The 22899-nt window shown below is 36.7% G+C and overlaps 1 protein-coding gene across 2 annotated transcripts in view; it reads left to right on the top strand.

The window, feature by feature from the left end:
* RBKS (ribokinase) overlaps nt 1-22899 on the top strand; it is a 72074-nt gene that overhangs the window by 12898 nt on the left and 36277 nt on the right. Inside the window, exons 2-5 of one of the 2 annotated variants that reach the window (XM_021552282.2) lie at nt 6830-6962; nt 12200-12263; nt 14995-15057; nt 22220-22384. In XM_021552282.2, the coding sequence (XP_021407957.1) occupies nt 6830-6962; nt 12200-12263; nt 14995-15057; nt 22220-22384 (425 nt within the window). The remainder of the gene's footprint in view (nt 1-6829; nt 6963-12199; nt 12264-14994; nt 15058-22219; nt 22385-22899) is intronic. The other variant, XM_021552290.2, reaches the window with a different exon arrangement.

Here is a 22899-nt window from a genome sequence, read left to right as displayed (position 1 = left end):
GTGCCACTTCAGCTGTTTACCCACTCAGTAATAAGATCTACAAACCAGCTTGTCTATTTATAGATATCGATATATTTATTAATGTGCTTATATAAACAGTTTGTATATTTATCTGTTGTTTATATATATATTTCTGTTTCATAAAATACATATTTTCCCTGATGGCAAGACTCATTGAAAAGATTCCTGCGGCTTTGCAGCAATTTATCATTCACTTGTTTGTGTTGTGGTGATAAATGTTTTTTGATATAAAATCAAACAGGTTTTAAAAACCCCTCTGAATGGATGATGGCGTAAAGCTTTTGCATCTCACTGTGCTGCAGAGGGACTCCTCTAAGTGTCAATTTTTGTGCCTGATACCAGCTTGGGTAGTGCTTCTATAGTGTTCATCACTGTGGGCTACAGAGAGAACTGAGACCATCAAACATCCAAGCAATAGGCAAGTGTTTGAATTGCCTGAAAAGTTTCAGGTTTTTTTTTAAAAGAAAATCTTGTCATGTTCAGGAAAAAAAAAAAATAGAGATTTGCTATGATTTTTAGGGTTTTGTCAGTCATTAAAGATCTGAAGGAAGTCTACAAACCTAGAACCAGATTGCCCCATGCTTAAACCAAGGTATAGTTAACTAAATTGCTGAGGTAATCTCTTTAGAAATCTTGGAAGTTTTCTACCTCCTAATAAGATATTTTAATGATCGAATAAAAGGAGTGAAAGCATAAATGAGTCAAGAATATCAGATTTTGAAAAGCGTGTGGTCTTTTTGTCTCCATGTTATGGATATTTTCTCACAGCACATGTTCAAATCTTCAAAATGAAGCTAGACAAAACAGACCAAGGTTAAACCAAAATGTTAAGCCAGATCCAAAAGAGGTCTGAGACATTTTCACCACAATGTTGTATTATGTTAGAGGGAAGAACTGTTCTCTTCTTTGTATTTGTTCAGTTGTGAGAATCATGAAAGGCCAGTAAATTGTATGTACTAGACAGTGGCTAAGTTACACCTACTCTAATCTCACTGGGATTTTCCCCATTCTAGGGAATTCCCAGGAGTGGAGAAAGCAAGTTTTGTCCAGTGATTCAAAGAGAACAGAATCAAAGCTAAATTCTAGAGCTTTACATTATGTTACTTTTTACTAAGTCAGTTTTAAATTCAATATTCCTTCTGCTGTTTTCCTATCCCTGATCATCTTCACCTTTCTTCAGGAATTAAAGAAATCTGAATGTTTCTTTTGATACTATTTAAATGACAGTCATTTTAAGCATTTTTGGTGATATTTAATCTGATGTAGAAATTCTCTTCCCTTCTGAGTTGCCTGATGAGAATATTGTTGGGTTTTTTTTAGAGAAATATATTAACATGCTGTGCTATTTTCCTTTCTCATGCATGCCGTTCTCTGAAACATACTGATACTCTCTGCTTTTCCATATATATAATGAGCTAAGTATGCTGTACTACTTAAGCAAACCTTAGCAACAGAGCATTAAGTGTTTTCAACACAAAGTACTATCAAGTGTAAGTTCCAGCTTTGGCTCAGGGCAGTCTGGTTGTACTGCTGCCAGCAGAGGCTCTCCTGCTCCTCCCTTCACAGGCCCACCTTAGCTGCTGGATAATGAGTTGAATGAATGCACTGATCCAAATGAAAATGACCCTTTGAACAAAAATGTTTTGAATTAGGAAGCTCTGTAAGCAATAAAAGCAGTGCTACAGGAATAGTGGGGAAATACTGTGAGAAGAGGGCATGGCTTCACATCAGTTTAAGCTGACAATAATAATACATCTTTTTAGTTTTCGTGTATTGAAAACAATGAGTAAACAGTGGTTAGGTGTGAAGAATCAGAAGCAAACCATGATTAATTTCAGGATTAATTTATGTAAATTCTGCTTAATATACATCTCCCCCTTTCCCCTTCTTCATACTTTATATCTCTGTATGTGATCTAGTCACTGCTTAGAGGGGAACTTTTTGAGAAAACCCAGAATATCGGAAACGTGCGCTAATGACTCAGTACCTTGTGCCTTCACCTCTGATTCATTGCTTCAACACTATAGTAAATGTCTCTGTTCTGGTTTTCATGGGATGTTTGACCTTAAATACAAATGCTAATCAGCTCTAGCCTCTAAGGGAGCTCATGGCACACACTTGAAGAGAGGCATGCAGGTAGTGCAGTGGTAGAATACTTATGTGTGTGCCTTTATTCATCCCAAACCTCTGAAACGTAAGTGTATGTAAGATTCTTCATTTGTCATAAACAAATGTGGGCAGCATTCCTGTGTGCTTTACATTTAAATATTGTTTTGTAAAAACTCAGTTGAAATGATGAGTGATTATATTCCTTGCTTATAATGTCCAAAGTAATTAAAGTCTGAACTTTCCTCTATAAATATGATTCAGTTGTACCATGCACAATTTGCAAAACATACAGTGATTTTATTTTACTTAGATTGTATTGGGAGTTTTCAAGTTCAGTTGCTGATTGTTCATAAGACATAAGAGCTCAGTATCCTTTACACCATTTATCCCCTCAAAGGTGAGCAGAATTTGTCATGTAAGCAAGGAGGAGTCTGTTGAATAGTAACTTGTTTTGGGTTTTTCAGGTCAGTGTTTTCAAATTACGTCAAAAGTTGTAAACGGCTTTGCAAAACATTTTATGTAACAATTCTGAATGCCCATGTGACATTTTTTTCTAATTAACTTATTTAGCCTAGTTTTGGAGTAACATTAGCTGTTTCATCACTTTTAGGCTATTTTAGGTATTCTTTTTGACACCATGAATAATCCAAGAATTTATAGGATTTCTTAATCATACAGATTAGTCATCACTGCCTGCTCATAAAAGAAGCCTGAAATGCTCATTAAAATTGTCTAATGTGAATCAAAAGTTAGCATAGTTGCAGAATTAAATGATGAGAGAATACCATTGTATTAGCAAAAAAAACTCTTTCAGGACTGCTGGTTTCAATGAAAATTAAAACTGCCTATACAGATAGGTACTCTGAATCTGTTTCATATGGAAAATAAGAATGGCCTTCTGGAGTGGAGAATTGGTCTGGAATGATTGGCAATCGTGCTTAAAATGAAATATGGTGAAGGTTTGTTTGTAGAGAGCTACAGGAAGTTGCTGCGCATTTTTGCTTGGTCTGTTTTAGCTTATTTTAAAAGTTGACCAGTTATAAATCACATTTGCACTTGATCCCTTGCCGTTTGCCATGTACCTTTCAATCAATAAAAAAGGTAATTTTTTCAATAAAAAAGGTAATTTCCCTGTCTTCCACAAGCTGTTTGAACCCCACAGGCATCTGTGATGCCATGCTAGTTAAAACACTGAGACCGAAATTCTCATCTCACCAAGCCTGTTTTTTCATCAGTGAAATTCTGATGCTTCCACTAGAGTTGCATGTTGATGCCAACATAAAAGAGAGAAGAATCAAGTCATAGTCTGGCCACTGTTAAAACAACAATATTTTTTATGGTTGAACATACTTGAATATGAACTCTGAGCAGTGCTATTAGGAGATGTGTGGTGGAACCACAAAAATTTATAATCTTTGATTAAAAATATATTGACTTTTTATGGAAGCAAATTCTATTTAGAATAAGCTATAATCTCTAAAAAAAAAAAAAAAAAAAAAAAAACAGCCTGAGGAAAAAAAAATGAATTGAGAATTGATGCCATTTTCATACTGCAGAATTTAAATGAGAAGACAGAGTGAGCTGGTAGATTAAGCTGATCCTCTCTTTTTGGTTTTGCCCCTGGCTTCTTGACTGACCCAAGGCATGAAAAGACAAAATGCCTTGACTAAGTTGCATACCCACAAAACAGGAATAATGATGTTGCTCTGCTTTTTAAGGTGTAGTGAGATGTGTGGATGAAAGGAACTACAAAAGGGCTGCTATTTGTTCTTATTACCAAGGCTGGATGAAACATCCTTCCTTACTGAATGGCACCTAATTTTAGATGTGATGTGCAGTACCCTGGCAGTAGCTGAAGAGGAGCTTCCTCAACTGAGTCTTGTGGCCTTCATTCTCTGGTCCGCAACCATCTCTATTTTGGCTTACAGTGGTGAAAATGGTGATAAATTGCAGATGTTACCATTAAGGAATATTGTTTATGTATTACTGTTTATCAATATTCTTTACTGTTGCCCCTTTTTCCTTGAGAACGTAGTTACTCATTGTTGGAGACAATTTCCTGGATGCTGCTATGGGCAAACAGTTTTAACTTTGCTGTATTAGGAACTTAGCAATCCTTTCCAGATATATATAGATATATAGATACATAGATATATAGATATATATGGTAGTAAGTGTATTTTTTAAAAGCTTTTGTGTTTTTATTGAAAATGGTTTAAACATTTTGCAACAAAATGTTCCTGGCTCTGAATCTCTGGAAATGAGTGCTATGAGCTGTATGTGTGACTCTTCGGGGGTTTATCTGTGGCCACCCACACAAAAGAAACATGGTGACTGTGTATGCTATCCTAAAATCTGGCATACTGTGTTAGTGAGTGTCTCTGTCAGTGAGGCTGCATCCCTACCTGCATCTCTCTGGAAACTATAACTACTGATGAAGCACAGACCTGTAACAACTCCTTCAAAGCCAGAACTTTAATTTCTGGGAGTTTGGGACTTGTTTGACTTTGCTAGTTTCATTTTAGGTTTTCTTGACTTTCTAATGATCCTAAACCTTTGGACTGATGAAATTGAAAATTGGAGGGAGAGAAAAAATGTTTGCTTTTTCCTGAGAATTTTCAGTAAATTAGGCTGTGCTCTGTCATTAGTTCTGTAAGAATCTGCAAACACCCATATGCCCCAGAAGGTGCAGCATAAGCTAAAAAAGTAATATACACATATTCTTCATATCCTTTAAAAAAAAAAATCTGTAGTGATTGCCTAGTGCAGAAGCATAGAATCATAGAACATTCAGAGTTGAAATGAACTTTAAAGATCACCCAGTCATAACCTCTTCTGCCATAAGCAAGGACACTTCCCCATTAGACCTAGGCCTTATCCAACATGTCCTTGAACACTGCCAGGGCTGGGGCATCAACAACCTCCCTGGGCAACTTGTCTCACCACCCCCACAGTGAATAATTTCTTGTAATGTCTAACCTTTTATTCTGAATTGGAAGGCTGGCTGGCAATTTTCAAAGAGTCACAGAATAGTTGAAGTTAGAAGGGACCGCAGCGCATCATCTGTTCCAAGCTCCCTGCTCAAGCAGAGTCATCCTAGAGCACATGGCACATTGCATCCAAGCAGTTCTTGATCATCTTCAGTAAGAGAGACTTTCTGGGCTCAGTCACCCACACAGTAAAGAAGTTCTTCCTTGTGTTCAAGTGACAACTTTCTGGGCATCAGTTTCTGCCCATTGCCTCCTGTCCTATTGCTCAGCACCACTGAGCAGAGCCTGGCACCATCCTCCTGTCACTCTCCCTTCAGATACTGACAGACTTCGATGAGGTTCCTTCTCTGGCATCTCTTCTCAAGTCTGAACAGGCCCAGCTCCCTCAGTCTTTCCTCACACACGAGATGCTCCAGTCCCTTAATCATCTTTGTTACCTTCAGCTGGACCCACTCCAGGGGCCCCACAGCTCTCTTGTTCTGAGGAGCCCAGAATTCAGTTTTTGAATTTTGAAGCTGCTGTGAGATTTATTGGTAAAATGATATTTTAAATTGCCAAACAGACCTGAAGATAATTTCTTCATCATTGGGTTGGATTCTTCTGCATTCTTTCAGTCTCCCATTCCCCATGCACTCTTTCTATCCTGCAGACTTATGGAAACTGTCTGAGGTAGCTGTTGTTGAATGACCAGGTTGTTAGTACATCATAGAATGCCTTCCCTTTCCATGTGTTGTGAACGTGTTTGTAGCATAAGAGATTTAAAAATTATATTTTTAAGCCTTGTATCTAGAATGCATGGCTTGAGAAGGCAGAAATTTTGGTTATCTGAGTGTTGAAAATGCATCTTTGGGTTACGTATTTTAATAAAAATTACAAAAGTCAGATAGTCTTCACATTCTGAGAAATTCTACTCTAAAGTCTCAGTGGTGTCTTTTACTCTTTTCAACTTTTGTTTGAGATTGCAAAGCATCTGGCAGGGTTAAGTTTTTTTCCAAAATGAAAATAAAATCAGAATACACTCCTGATGGCTTTCAGCTTGTATTAGTGCATCTGGCTCTGGGCACCCATCCGCAGAAGGATGTAAATGTAATTGGACTGCATTCAAGGAGAAAACAAAATGCTGAGAAGTTGTAAAGCTTGATTTGTAAAAGAAACACTTAAAAAAGAAATATGTTAAATATGTACAGTGTGCCTGCATGACAGCAGTGGAGAGGCAGGTTTTGGTAACTATTACAATTCTTAGGGGTGTGAATACCAACAGAGTGAAAAATTACTTAAGAGTAGTTTAAGGAGGTATAATTACATGTAATGGAATTAAATTAACTATATGTGAACTTGAACCTAATGTTACAGTAACAAAACCCTATGAACAGTGAGATCTATAGATTCATGGTTTATCTGTATTGAGTTAGCACTGGGGAATCCCAGTCAGGGATCAGGTACAACTTCTTCAGGTACAACATGAAACATGAACAAAAGAAATGAAGTCCTTCTATTGAGGGGACAAGAAACTTGACTGGGTGGTATATAAGGAATAAATATAAACTAGTGGGATGTAGAGTAGAACCCTAAAAGGTCTTTTGAGTATTTTTCAGTCTTATTGGATGACTGTTGAGCCATTTAGGACTATAATGATGTAACTCTTATTTTGAAGATGCTTATTATCTTAAGTCACTAATGTATGTCAATATTGCTTTAAATTGGAATAGCCTTACTACACGATTGCCAAAAGCTGGAGAAACTATCATTGGACATAAGTTTTTTGTTGGTTTTGGTGGGAAAGGAGCCAACCAGTGTGTCCAGTCTGCTCGACTTGGGGCCAAGACCTCGCTGATCTGCAAGGTAAGCGTTGATTTGCTCTTCAATTGCAGCTGAACTGAATGTTCATGCAAATTCCAGTAAACCTTTTGGTCACTTACCAAAAAGCTTTTGGTATGTTTTTAGCTTTTTAAACTCTCTCTCTAATTCTCTTTTCTTTGTCTTATTTCAGCCATAAATTTAAGCATGGAGGAGGCTGTTTAAGAATACTGCCAGAACCAAAGAGTAGTTGGCTATAGATCTGACAGAAATTGCATGTAGAGAAGGATTGCAAAACTTAAGTTGATATACCATAGAAAAGAGAATTGGGAAGAGTTAGACATGTTCAAAATTTAAGAAATCTTGATAATGCCTTCCTCTTTATGCTCCCCACTGTTACAGCGATCAGGACTTCATTGATGTCATTCAGGTGCTAGAAGCTATGGTCACTCTGAAATTGACTTTGTAGATGATTAAAAATCAGACACTCATAAGCTAGTGACAAATTTGAAAGAAATGTAAAAGTGCTTTGAAGGTTGAATCATTATGTCATTACTTGAGATTAAGAAGGTGATAATATCCAAATTCTAGCAATTTGTGTGCTATGGGATATTTTTGCCTACTTTTCTGAAACATCTGATGCACTGCAGCTCTAAAGACCTGCTCACGGACTATTGGGCTGATTCAGCTTGGCAGATGCTATATTCTTACAATGCTTTTCTTTGATTTTTGTCATTAAACATTATAAGTTTTGAGTGATCATTACTATGGTTAAGATCAAATTTTTTCTCTCTGTAGCCTTTATTGTCTATCCTGTACTAACTGTAGATGAAACTTCAAATTGACTGGACATACTTTGTTTCTTGCCATAGCTGGGGAGGATGCTAAATTTGTTGGATCATTGTCTGTCAAGGATTTTTTGAGAAGTACTGCAAACATCTCAAGCAAGCCTTCCTCACTGTTCTTTCAATTCAATATTTAGACTAAACAATGTTGGCTATAAATTTAAATTACACCTGAAAGCATTTCTGTGAGTTATTTCACTAGTTGTTCTACATTGTCGGGTTGGCTTTTTTTGGCAATGTTTGCGCTTCTGTCATATTGTGTATATTTGATCATCTTTACATTCAAGAACGATCAGATTCAAGTACAATATGAACTGGCAGTGAATTCCCTTCTAACATTTCCTGCTAAATGTTAAATGGTTTTTTTCCATTGCAACTGTGAATTTGCTTTATTTTTTTTAATGGTCTAGCCCTTTGCTCTGTGCAATGGAAACATACACATTCATAATAAAATTTAGTATCTACTGTATTTTCTAAGTACTTTTCAAAAACATATTTCTGTTATTTCAGTAAAACCCAGTCTTCTTTCTGTCTTTCTATCTTTCTGTCTGTCTGTCCATCTGTCTCTTTATCTTGTTTTCTCTTTTTTTCTGTTGTGTGTTTGTTGGAGAAAATATTAGCATTTTCTATTTTTTAATTTTGAAAGTTGTTATTTAGTTTTTAAAAATTGCCCTTTATAGCCTCACAAAATACTGTCTCATCTCATAGAAGTCTCATATACAGTCTTATATCTGCATAGGTTAATGAGATATAAAATTTCTTGCTTAATAAACTAAGAAGAAACTGACAGTAATGAGCTTCTGCAATTAAATTATTTTTACTGCAACAAGTAATCTGAAGTATTTGGTGGTTCTTTAAGCTGGATTGCCCCTCACACACATGCTCTGTGCTCAGTTACATGCTTCTGTTTTGGTCATATTTCCCAACATTTTTTATCTAGTGTGGATGCAAAAATTACTGCTGCAACCTGAAGTTCAGAAAATGGAATCAGTATTAATACTAAAGGGACATTCCACTGGAGTGTGGCATCCTCTTAGTAGCAGTGTAATTTAGACAGAGGATGTCCTCAAGAAGACTAGAGACTGATGTCTCAGATCAAGTGACAAGGAATTCTTCATATTTCAGAGCTTTAAAACACAAGAGCCAGTGTTTGGTGAGGGTTTGAGAGAGAGGGAGAATTGTAATGACTTACTGTTATGACTAGAGATGCCACTGAGTGTTGTGGAATTTAATGTAAAAATTGTAAAAAATGTTTAAAAATTGAGTTTCAGTATTGGAAATGCAAACAGTGTTCTGTTTAATGCCTGGCGTCTCTGCAAGTGGCCTCTGTTACTCTGAGTTATCGATGTGTGTCACAGTAGCAGTCAATTCCCTCAGTCCTGTGAAACAATGTATTGATGGAATAGTTACAGAGAAATGTAAAGGATTCCTTTCAGGGTACTAAAGGATCTAAGCAAATAAATTAATTGCTCAGGTTTGTACAATTTCAAACTCCCCTTAACCCTTAATTTTTTTTTTTTTTTTGTCATGACTAATCCCAAGAAAATCTGTTTGGCATGCTAGAATAAAATGGTGGAGGCATGTTGGTCTGAAAGACATTGTATGTGCTGAAAAAGGTCCTGCTTTACTTCTGACAAACAATTTGGAATGATATTCACTGGACATAGCTGATATTGTATATACTAAATTCTGTGTAAGCCATGGCTGCATTTGATTCTTTCCTAGAAGCAGGAAGTGTTGCATTACCATGTTGTGTAGTCTTTTCAAATGATCCATAAGCCAAATTTAAGTTAAAGTGCTATGCCTAAATTCTCATTTCATTGTATGAATATAGCTGTATCCCAGATGCAGGACAGGGTATGATGGGTATGTTCAATTGCTTTTTCCTTTGGTATTACTGTCTTGTGCTTGTCTTTGGTACCAGTATAATTCCCTAATGACAAAAAAGAGTAAACAGTTGAATTAAAAAACAACATATAAAATAAATAAAAAATTATCAAGAGGCACATGCTTTTTGTTGTAAGTAATTTTCAGGTAGAAATAAATTTGATTCTTAAGCTGCTAGAATTCTAGTTGCTATGATGCCAGCCAGCTCCCTAGCTCCATGTGGAAAACATGATCATAAGCTGGGAAAACCCAGACTGAAAAATACTGATTTGATTCCACTTATCATCTGATATATAAACTGAGTGAAAAAAATGCTTCTACAAATGGCTTTTGTTGCTAAGAATTCAAGAAAGAAGAAATGCTGTTTCAGCTCTTAACAGTGTTCTGTGGTCTGCAGATTGAGACATCTATTTTTCTGTTTATCCAGCAGTCCATCTAGCAGAGTCTGTGCAAAAGCAGAAAATATTTAAAATAATGTTATATAATTTGACATGGTCAGTAAATATGCCTTTAATCTAAACTGAGTCTAATGCCCAATACTCTTGTCTTCCTTGGGGGCAAAGCCTGAATGGAAAAATAAAGTCCTTCAAATGCACTAGGATTAACTGGGTTGGATACTGATGAACTAACTTGGAAAAAAGTCTCCAGAGGAAAGTGACCTCCATGGACACCCCTTGGAGGGCTTCCCTCCAGCACTGAGATGTCCCACTGTGAGTGAAAGTACCATGGCTGATCTCAGCTGCTTTGACAGTTGAAAAGTAAGGAATGCCTTTCTGTCAGTCATGCAGGATCCAGAGCTGAAGGAGGGAAGGATGTTTCAGCTGAGCTTGTGGAAGATGGTTATGAAATATTTTGTTGCTGAATTAACTGAGAAGATTGTGAGTTTTGTTGTAGAAGAATCATAGTAGCAAGGGAGGGAGAAGGTGATATCATCAGACTGAACATATTCCAGAGCACAGTTGTTAGGGTGCAGAGGTGAGCACAGCTCAGGTTTAAATTGCAGATGGCTGCAGTCATCCAGCCTAAAGCAGTCAGACGAGGCAGCTCCTGACAACCCGCCCTGTCTGGCAAACTGGGAGTAGTCAGAAGTACAAATATACTCCAATGTGAAAACAATGACTAACACAGTGACCCAAGAAAATGTTGGGTTGTTTGGGGTTTTTTTCCATGTACTAGACCAATGTTCCATCTGGTTAGATTATTCTGACCTTAACTGCTGTCCTCCTTTGCTGAAAGATTGAGACTATCCTTAATAATGCTTTGGAAAAAAACCTTACAGATGTTGTAGGAAATGGAAGTTTCAAATCATGGTTATGCAATCAAATATGTGAGGAGAAGGGTCATCCAATTTAAATTTTAGAATTCTGAATCAAACTGTTTGATACTTGCAATCACTAGCTGGTTCTCATGCCTTCTCCAAGCTTTCTGAAGGGCTGAACTCATAAAAAGAAAAAATTCTAACAACAGCCAGCAGAGGCAGCTGCTTTGTGCCTCCTAGTAACTGAAGTACACCATTAGCTATGTACTGCTGTTTTATGAGAAGATGGATAATTGGTTAGGACTCTTCTAGACCCATAACCAGGATATCAATTTGGCTCCTAATTTGAAAGATGTTTCTTTTTCCCTCTTGCAAAAATACTTTCTGTAGCATTGGTTAGTCTTTGACACTGCTCAGGTACACAACTCACTCTTGGAATTGGGAACACATGCTATGCATGCTGAAGACAGGCTAAGAGTGGTGACTCAAAAGCTTTGTTGGCTTTATAAATATATTTTAAAGGCTTACATGATATTAAGCAAATTAAACTATTTTTTTCCTCCATGTACCTCATCTCCTTTGTTCAGCTTGTGTAATGTAACAAAAAGAAATTTATATTAGTTTGAATAAACAGCAAGCAGAATTGTTTTCAGCTAAAAAGATTAATGGAACTGAAATTACAAGCTTTTTAAGTTGCTATTAAAAAAACAATAGACCATAGCTTGACTCCCTAACTCGACTTGATCTGCTGTTGCTAGATAATGCAAACAAAAAATGTTGAATTTCTAAACAGTACATTTAGTACTAAGAATTGCAGAAATTAGTAATGCTATGTGTCCCATAGACACACTTCTGATATTTTTCCACCAAGGAAACTTGAGGTAAAAAATTCAAAATACAAACTGCAATTTAGAAGGACACCAGAATTAATGTAAATGCTTTCAATTCAAAGCTGAGAAATTCAGTACATGTCCAGATTTAAAAATCCCCAGAAGTTTCAGTGTCAAAGGAGCACAGGGATTGTACAAGGATGAAATTTGAATATTGCAACATGGGTGTTTGTAATAGATCAGGAGAAAACTGCAGAACACTGTTCTTATTGTTTGCTAATACTATTCATAAATTTTACCATTATTTCTTAATTTATTATTTGTTAATTAATAAGGCAAAGGGCTTCTAAAGACTAAAAGTGTTGTATTTAAATTATAGTAGAGCATTTTGTTGTCTAAAGATGGTCTATTTATCCTCTCACCTTTCTGTAAAAAAAACCCATTATTTTTTCTTTTGTATAGGTTGGGAGTGATTCCTTTGGCAATGATTATGTTGATAATTTGAAGAAGAATGGTATTTCTACAGGTAAAATTTTACTTTAAATATTTTGTATTATTTTTGAGCTTCAAAAACTGGTGGTAGAGGAGGATTTATTATTGTTTTACCTTATTAGATATGGTTTACCATTCAGAACTATGAATAACTGTTTTGATGCAGTTGGCAGGAATGAATATGAGAGAGAATATGGGGACTCCTGAAATCAGCTGTATCACTAAAAATAAAGCGTTATTGCCTCTAAATCTCGGATGATTGCATCATTGCAAGTCACTTGAAGATAACTTGCTGTTATGCAATTGTTTAGTCTGGCATTAATTATAATAATACTTAGTGAGAAATTGAAAAATTCATTCTCATTCTCAACTTCACATTGTCAGAGGAGGGACGGAGTGGAAATTCAATGGTAAATGCAGTACATTTCGCCTTTGCTTTGTGAGTTGACCCATGCAGTCATTTTAGAGACTGCAGCTGATGTCAGCACACATACACATAAAAATCAATGTTAAAAGGCTTTCAGAAAAAGGGAAAATTAGGCATCCACAATATTCTATTATCTTTTACCTTTGTAAAACCAATTCCCTCTCTACTATGTGCTGCTTAACTATATGACCACTTGTCTACACTACCCTTATCTCCTTTGGGGTGGACAAGGATGGATACATGTAATCACTAAGTGGCAATTCAATATTCCGTTTATCTCTTCTGTTTAATGTGCAGCCACAGCTTTATCTACTGCCTTTTTCAAGTCCTGCCTTAAATACAAAACTATCAGTATTTTGTGGGCTTTTTATTATGCTTATCAGTGTAGCATCTAAATATTTCACAAATGTATATATAGGTTTATTCATTGTGTAGCTTTCAGTTTAGGCAAGAAACCAAGCAAGGAAACAGTGAAAACATGAAAGCATGAAAACAGTATCTGTTAGTGTACAGTTCTGAATGTCTCCAAAGCATGCCTACCTCATGTCTTTGATCATGTAAATGAAGCAATTATAATGCATAGCACTTAATGAAAATGCCACAAAGAACCTTAATGTTTTCTTATTGAAATTATTGATCTTGCAATCTTGACATAAATTTTTAAATAATCTTTATAGCAACAAAAGAAAAGTGGAGGGAAAATATTCAGAAATTCCATCATATTGCTGTTCATTGATACCTAGGGAGATCAGTTGAAGGGCTGGAATGTTTAGGTCCAAGGTCCCAGTTTCTGCTGATTGAGTTAAAAATATCTCAGAATTGTGCTTGATTGCTGCCTCCTCCATTGATCAGCCCTGGAGAAAAATAAGATATGCTTCTTGTGAGGTTGATCCAGGATCCTAACTTGTATTCCAAGATCTGGAGGCAAGGGTGATTCAGTGCTCAGAGCTTTTGCTCAAGATGGTCTTATTTCAGTCATAGGCTTTTTGTCCTGGTTTAATAATTTTCTAGCATGTCCCTGGTGTTGTACATAAGGATACTGGGTACTGGATGAAAATCCTTGGGGTAATGCCAGTTCTGCCAGCTCTCATAACTTGAGTCCTTGTTGTATGTCTTCATGTTGCTCTTCTGTTTCCTAGCATATCAGCACACTCCTCTTCTTTCCAATTCCAGTCTGTTTTGTAATTTTCCCCTTTCCCTGTCTTTTTGTCTTCCACAAACTAACCAGCTGCCAGTGCTGCTCAGACCATTTAGATCTTTGTTGATCTGTTGTTCTTTTTTCCACATTTGAACCGGACAACCTGCTGCTCATGCTGCAAGAGCATTGAGAGTAGAGAAGACACACATTCTCTGCTTTCAGTTCCAGTGTGCAGACAGAATTCATGGTGAAAAGAAGCTGTAATTGCAAGGGAAGCCCTGCTCTGACCCTTGTAACTGAGCTAGACAAGGGTACCTCCAGGGCGAGTACCTGCAAGACTTCAGCAAAACCAGATGAGCATGATGTAAGGTGTTTTTTCTGCCTTCTTCAAATTGGAGCAGATTAAATGACATCAAGGCACATCTTGAGAAAGAAGCCCACTTTTGCCCAGCATTAAATCCATGTTCTACAATGTTAGAACAGCAGAGCCCCTTAAATAAAAGGTCACCAGAATTTGTCTCAAATGGAATAGTAGATTTTTCTCAAATACAGTTTGTGGAGAAGAAAAAAGAAACCCTCAACTTTTTGGTCAGTTTTCTGCTACAGTGCTACTGATTTCTACTACCAATTTCCTATCATTGGTCGGTATTTGACAAATTTGCTGTCAGCTGAAAACAGGTTCTTATAGTAGGAAATATAGAAAAATCTTTCTAACAGACAGTGCTGCCAACATCATGTTAATTTCTCTGAATAATAGTCCAAAGAGGATACATATAACCCCACCACTTCCTTCATAGCATTAGTTAATATTGCTGCTGAAATGCAAATTAGATGCTAGGTTGTTTTTGTATTTTTGTTTTTCTTTAGCCTTGACTCTATTGTTTCATTGGATAAAAGAAATATTTCCAAGCAGGAGTAGAGTGCTTGAGAAGGCTGTATAAATAACATGCTTTCTCTAATGTAGAGATGTAGCCAAATTAAAGAATGTTGGACTCGTATTTCGTTTTGTGGGTGTAAATTAACACTTTTTGTTGTTGTTAGCTTCTCTGGCATTGTTGCACATGAAAGAGTAATTAGCATTTTTAAATTGCTGGAGGTTATGGGTTCATTTTAGATTTAATTCAATTAAACTGCGTCACATGCTATTGGTTGAAAGTAATGTATTGAACTAGTGCATGCTCTAACTTTTCCCTTTCTTAGCATTTGTAGGTCAAACTACAGATGCTGCTACTGGAACTGCTTCAATAATTGTCAACAGTGAAGGTACGTATTTCTGCTCTGACTTGTCCTCTTTGTTCTGCCTTTACAGCCATAAAAGAAACCTTTGCCTTGTCACTGTTAATTTTTTTTTTGTTAATTTTTTTTTCTACATTTTTTTTTCTTCAATATTTTATTCACACTTCATTGCACTTCTATTTATTGCAAGCAATGTAGAATTAAGTGCCTAAAAGCAGCAGAATCAGATGCTTAAATTAGCAGTGGGATAGCCATATTTCATTTAGCCAGCTGAGCTATCTAGTTTTACATTCCTGAACGTGCAGTGTATTAGAATGTTAAAGCTCTCCTTTTCCGCTACAAATTACCCAGCACTTTTATTGTAGAATCATTTAGGTTGGAAAAGACCTTTTAAGATTATGGAGTCCAACCATTAACCCAGCAGTGCCAAGTCTACCCTAAACCATCTACCTGAGTGCCACATCTACACGTCTTTCAATAGCTCTAGGGTTGATAGCTCAGCCACTTCCCTGTGGATCCTATTCCAGTGCTTGGCAACCCTTTTAGTGAAGAAATTTTTCCTAATATTCAATCTAAGTCTCCCCTGGTATAACTTGAGGCCATTTCCTCTAGTCCTGTGAGGGAAAGGTTTGCCTCCTGAGGACACCAAGTGAGTCATTATGCTCTCAATCAGGAAAAGGACTTGTCCTCAGTATAAGTAGAAATATTTCTGTTGATCTTCTAATTTTACCACAAGTCTTGATTTCATGTTGCATCTGCAGTGATGAGTACACAGTGAAATGGCATTTTTTTTCCATGTTAGTTTCTTTTTAGCCCATGCCTTCATTCTTATTTTGCAGGGGAAGAAATAAAGATTTGGCTTGTTTTCATATTCTTTGTCAAGACTGCTAAACTATCCTCAGAAAACTTTATATCTTTTCCTCAAGCATAATTTAATCAGCCAGCTGATCAACCTAGTTTTATATTGTCCTGAACACAGAGTATATTACAAGTTTAAAACTCTCCTTTCCTACTATGACCTACCCATCAGTTTTACTATAGAATCATTTAGGTTGAAAAAGACCTTTAAGGTCCAGTCCAACCATTAACCCAGCACTGCCAAGTCCCCCACTACCACTTGTAGATGGTAGAACCATCTACCTAAGTGCCACATCTACATGTCTTTTCAAACTATTTCCTCAAGCTATTAAGAGCCCTTAAAAGAAGTGCGTCTGGATCAAAATATAGAGACTGATAATGTTTATGCAAACATAACAAATAAGTGTGATTGGATTAGTTCACTTCTGGAGTTGCTAAGAGGCTTCATTTGAACAGTTACCACAGTTTAGCTGACACATCAACTTACCAAGCTTCTATGTAACCTGATGGTTGTACATTGGGCTACAGCTCAAAATGGTAAAGGAAACATAACTATTTACTCACGCAGCAAAACTGGGAAGGAACTGTGACTAAAGGCAAGCCTACACAGGAATATTCAGGAAAATTAGGCAAATTAGTTGGAGATGTGCATTTAATTTTCCCTAAGTAAGATTAATCCAAGCCTTGCATGACAGCTCTAACTCAGTAATAAGGTAACACTAATACATTGGATAACCTGGATCCTTGCATGTTAACTTCGACCTCCTTTTCTGTGTTTGGATTAGCAGGTAGATTACACAGCAACTCTTGACACTTGTTATGCTGCCTACAGTCACTATGGCCATTGTAAACAGGAGGAACAGTGGGAATCCAGTAGTGCTCTTGGGTCTGACTGTTTATTACATGTCTTGCACTAGGCTTGCTGTCCAGACTGGTTGAATAAGAACCAGTCTTAAACTTTCCCAATTCATATGCATGGCCAGCTAAGATAAAAGCAGTCTAAACCTGAATGAACAGAGGATGACCTGTTAAAATTTTACCACCAACAATTTTTCTGAAGAATAAGGAACAAAACAATCTTGTGGATGTAAAACCTTTATTAGCACCAGGAAAGGGAAATGGCTATTTGGGGCCACGAGGTTCACAGTGGGCTATCTTACATGTTAGTGTCAGTGTGAAGGGTATATGACAGTCTTGTGATTCACATAGTGACATGAATAATGCATAAAGTCATGTAGTTTGTGCCTCTGAGTAACTGAAAAATCATATGCTAAGTTAGCACTGGCCTCAAATTTAATTTAAAATCTAGTAAAAGAGCAAACCTGGTCAGAACTGTGCTCTAAAGCAAACAGATGCACAGAATTGGTAATGGTTCTCGTTGTTACTTCTCTCAAAAACCATCTGGCGCCTGAATTGAGTAAATTGCAGTAAAATAGCAGTACTTATGTGCTTTGCTGTTGCAAGAGACATTTTCTCTTTTTTTTTTCTGTAGAAACCTGGCTGATTTGACCTAAGCAGGCTTTACAGCAGTTTCCAAAGGGCTTGTCTACACATGCATGTTTTATTGCAGTGGCTGTGCTGGCATAGCTGAAACACCACAGCACTCAATGGACTGATGTAAAGTATTTTCTGCTAGTTCAAATTGTACCTGAAAGGGAAGCATTTGAAGTTGGGATTGGTGATGCTGTTTTGTGTTAAGATGAGGAACAAATAAAAACCATAGCAATCTCTGTAAATTGACAAGTTTTTATTTCTGTATTGTTACACATCTAACCTACCCTTCTTACCAATTCTTTGTATTCGGTAACAAGTACTGATACTTGGGGAAAATACCAACTCAAACCAGCTAAGAAAAATCACAGGGAGAAGAAGGAGATATAAAAGTAGAGGGTATATGATGCTGTGATGTATGAGTGAAGGCAAAGCAAAGAATAGCTGTAGAGATCAGAGTCAGATGAGGCTCTGAAGTAAATCTTCCCTGATGTTACCTCTGTCTAACTGGCACTGCAGAATTGCTTGGAAGTTTTTGACTGGTTACTGAATTGCACAGGTAGAACTCACTCACTATTGTAATTGGCAAAGTGTTAAAAATTGGAAAATATCAGGCACATTTGATACTTTTTAAGTTGATTGTATTCTGGGACAATACAGTATAGTTTCAATAAAAGATAGAGAGGTTCAATCTCTGTTTTAATGGAGAATGGTAGAGAGATGTTTAAAGAGTTTATAAAACTGCACTGAAAAAATGTGCAGCCCGGAGATGCTGCAAAGACTTCTGGGCTGGTCTCAGAAAGCTGTGCAGAAATATTTCTGGGATCTTGTGTTCATTTCAGTTGTTGCCTTTTATGCTGCTGCCTTTTCAGAAAGTTTTGATTTGACTAAACACAAGTATACCAGTATCCTGTATATCCAAAACTGTACTTTCTCTCTTAAGGATAAAAGCTGGGACATGCAGCTGCTTTTCTTAACACATTTTCTTCGAGGTACATCACAAACCCAAGGTTTTGTTTTCCCTTTCAGTCTGTCTTCTTGCCACTAGCTCTGTCACTTAGCACACCTTCTGCTAGCAATGTGATAGTGGATGGCAATAGCTCCATAAAGTAATGATGTGTTGTACTTTTACACACACATGTCACTACATGAGGGAAAAACACTCTTTGTGGATAATTTTTTACATGATTACCTCTGAAGGTTATTGCAGCTTTGTCCATGTCTAGTACTGACTGTTGATGGTGCCATTATGTTGGCCTAACTGGACTAGAGGTTTGAACAAGTCTGACATCATTCATATTCATATTCCTAGCAAAAATTCAGTGGAGGCACAACAGAGTTTGTCAAGTCATGATTAAAATTCTCTTGATTATTGCAAGTTAGGACTTGAAGTTCACCTACACACACCACTGCATGATAACCCTCACTTGAGACAGGCATTGTGCTGACTTTATGATAAAGTTATTAATCATTCATGAACAGTGAATAGACATTATTTTGTAAGTTGAGTGTACCTTCAGTACCAAAGCACTACTAGTAAAAAAACATTCAAAATATATATTTAGGTAAGGCTAAGTAAACAAGGCAAACTTAGAATACATATGCCAACTTGTTTGTATTACACTTTCCATAGAGGGAAATCTTCGGTTTGAACCATCAGGTTCATGAACCAATGTCACCTGAATTTTAAAGACTTTCTACATATTGACTTTCTTCATTAACTTGAATGTTTTATGTGCAAGACTCTTCAATATTTCTAACAAGTGGTTACCTAGAAATTATGGTACCATAACACACCCCAAACTCACCCTCATATTCATGAACTATGGGATTTGGCAGCACATGTTTTTCTTGTAACATTATTTTTTGATCACAAATATAATTTTCTTCTGTGTGAATTATTAAGCACAAGCTCTGGAGCTATTGTTACAATTACACTGTTTGATCTGTTTGATATTTTGATTAATTCTAAGCACTATTGATGGCTTTTAGGCTTGTCATCCAGTTTTAAAGATATTTATTGCACTGTGATGTTTACTGGTTTGACATTTGATTTTTCCACTGGCACTTCTTATCTGGTGTCATCTATAAGATGACCCATGTGAAAAAAGGTCTAGCTTGAGTTATCCATCTTTCCAAGAACTGGCAGTAGCAGTTTTAGAAGGCCAACTTAGGACAATTTTTATGTATGCAGCATTCATCCTGACTGGATCCAGTCCCCATCTGGTGTAAGGCTGTGCAAACTTATCTGTTTCATTTAGCTGTTACAGCTTATAGCAAGTGTGAAAGTGGCCCTTAATATTCTAGCTGATGTCTGCAAAACTCATGTTATGTAGATGTTCCCATCAAAACTGATATTTTTAGTCTATGAAAAGAGATTTTAGAAGTAACAGTAATGCAATAAATACATTATTCTCATTCTTGGTGTGAGTAATGTTTTATCTCACTGGAGTAGTTTTAGAAGTTAGGTCTACAGTTTAAGGCTTCACACAGGGTTAACAGAGGTGCATAGACTTTTCTGGGTAATAGTTTATCTCCTCCTCAAACAGATATCTAAAATATGTAAAACTACAAAAAAAAAAAAAACTCTGACAAAATTTGTCTCTTCTCCTTGTTGAAGGAACATAGAAAAACAATTTTTAGAAATGAGTTTTCTTAGAGTTTTCTGGTGTGTAGGATTTTTTTTAACATAAAAAATTATTTCATGTTGGACAAGATGAATCTCACCCCTCTTTGCCATCTGTCTTTAACTCTGTTGTCCCTGATGCTGAATTCCCATCTGATTTCCCTGGCAAGAAATAATTTCTTTCAACTAAATGGTTGCTGTTAATACAAAATTTTATATTAATTGTGAGTGCATGGGTCCAGATTCTGCCTTCACGCACCCTGGTGCAAGTTTGTGGTGACTGCTATCATTCAGTAAGTGTGGTATATATAGCTAAGAACAGAATGGGGGTGGGGGGGTTTCCTCCAGCTTGGGTTTAGTCTGTCTGCACTGTTGCAGCACAGTAGGTACTGCATTTCCCTGGCAGCTTTGGAAGCAGACTCTAAGTCTCTGACCTTTTGTCATTATGAAGAAAATCTTCAGACTGTGATCCAGGGTAGCACGGTCTACCTTGGATTTGTACATGCTGGTTTAAGCAAACAGCCCCCCTTACTGCCTTGGGCCATTAGCTCCAAAGTCTGATAATAATATACATGTCAGTACAGCTAAATAGTTCAGCAAGATAATGCAGCAAGACATGTGAAAAAAGTCTGAGACTCTAGGAAGCACAGAGGCCGGGCAGAAATGAAAGAGATTCTTGTTCCACTGATTCCCTGTCTTTTACTGCTTGCACTGCTGCACCCTAAAGCTATCAAAATATACGCCTGGCAAAATAGGCACAATTTGCCTTTGAATATTTCCCCAACAGGGTTCAGATATCTTTGGTAACATTTACGTGTTGCAGAAGGTTTTTTGTTTTGTTTTCTTTTGTTTTTTATCCAAGATGCCCATCATTGTCTGTTGAAAAGCAGGGCGTTGGCTTTTAAATGCTGAGGTTTTGCTTTTCATATGCAGCTGTTCTGCACCAAACCATTGACAGCAGAATTGCTTTGGAAAGCTTGGGTCCCTCCCTCTGAGATCACTATATTATTCTTTCCATTGTCCTGCTTTCTTTTTGGAATGCATTTAGGGAAAGAAGCTTTGCACGTTCTTAGTCAAAGGACTTTGAAGTCACATTCAACAAAAATAATGTATTTAAAAGCATAAATATTTATTTGCAAAGTAATTCAGTTCATTACAGAATTGGTAGCCTTTAATGATTGGCAGTCCTTAAAGGAATCTCCAGCGGGGGCGGGCTGAGTCTGTAAATCAAGGAACAAGTGACTTATTGAAGTTAATACCTGAGTGATTAATAATAAATTTTAATTTGAAGGCACCCATGCCTGAAGGTCTCTAAGTGTTGTAATAGAGATTAAAAAAATAAAGAAATTGCAATAAAAGAAAGTGATTTGTGTCTGAAGAAAAACAAAAGAATATTTGGAACCCACATAAATGAACCTCCCCTAACTGTAAAACAAGCTACAAGAATAAAAAGGATCTTAGATGTGCTTTGAGACACTGCCATGCTTCCACATGCACAGCTTTGTTTAGACCATTCCTTTGGCCACCTCTAAGAGCAGAAAAAGCTGTTGCCCACCTTCTTTACTCACTTCTGATAAAACTTTCCTAAGACACAGGCATCACCTTTCTGGGCTTTGGTGATAAGCTGGTTTTGGTTTTCATGATGATTAGGAGCCCTAACTTGAAATGTCTCAGGTAAATGGTACAAGCCTGCTTCTCTGAAATCTAAAGAACATGCATAATTTTCTTAGCTGTGTGAAATACTTTTTGTTCCCAACTGATGTGAACATTAAATTTTTTATGCCATTTTTGGCGTATGAATTCAGTAATCACATTGATGCTTTTCTCTTCCAAATGCTACTGGAATATTTTAGGAAGATGCAAATATCACCCTCAGCGTGTATCCACCATCTCCACTGTGATTAGTGCAGTTCTTCTTTAAGGTTCACAGAAGACACCAAAATAAGACTGGGGAATGCCCATATATGAGTTTCCCCAAAGGAATTTATATTGTATTTATTTTGCAGTGTTAGTTCATAAGTACATCAATCTTTTTTATTATCCTCTGAAATATTTGTGTATTTGAATTTGTCAGCAACGCATTCAAATTTAATGTTTATTTTTGGGAAGTAAATTGAAATACTCATCTGAAATCTATTGTAAAATGTGCAAGAAATTGTTTTACATACTTTATTGTCAAAGTTAAAGTAAAAAACCACAATATCTTCTCTTTAGGACAGAATGTTATTGTCATAGTCCCAGGAGCCAACCTGCTTTTAAATTTTGAAGACCTGAAGAGAGCTTCTGATGTCATCTGTAAAGCCAAAGTTGTTGTTTGCCAGCTAGAAATAACCCCTGCTGTTTCTCTTGAAGCTCTGAAAATGGCACGTGCCAGTGGAGGTAATTTAACAGAAGCCATTCTCTCTTTCATTTGTGCTACATGAAAAATGCTCTTTATTGTGCTTTCTAAATAAAGATCCTGTAGTTAATTCTGGTTTCTGTCATATTAGTTTTATTTAGAATTGAAACAATAGCCAACAAATTAATGCTATGCTAATGAGAACTGAATTAGCTTAAAAATTTTTGCAATGTTTACCTTGGATAGCAAATCAACTCATATCCTTATAATCTCCCTGTATATGTCTGGTGCTGCCTTTCCTTCTTTTTTCATGCTGTGACTAAATACAGTATAATGTTGGTAAGTCAGGAGCTATGGGCCTGACTCTGCTATGATTCCAGAGCAGAACAGGCATAATGACTGCAAGTCGGTACAGTTCCCCACACAGGAAAGTGAATGAAATTACTTCAAAACCAGACTTATGCCCTTGTTCTCCCAGCATAGCAGTAGGTATGGCTGTGTTTTTTTGTATAGTAGTTAACATTCTTAAAATAATAAAAAAAAAAAAGCTTTTTCT

Source organism: Lonchura striata, chromosome 3, assembly GCF_046129695.1.
Source record: "Lonchura striata isolate bLonStr1 chromosome 3, bLonStr1.mat, whole genome shotgun sequence".
Taxonomy (NCBI): domain Eukaryota; kingdom Metazoa; phylum Chordata; class Aves; order Passeriformes; family Estrildidae; genus Lonchura; species Lonchura striata.
Note: the sequence above shows the minus strand (reverse complement) of the source record. Positions and strands in the feature narration are given on the sequence as shown.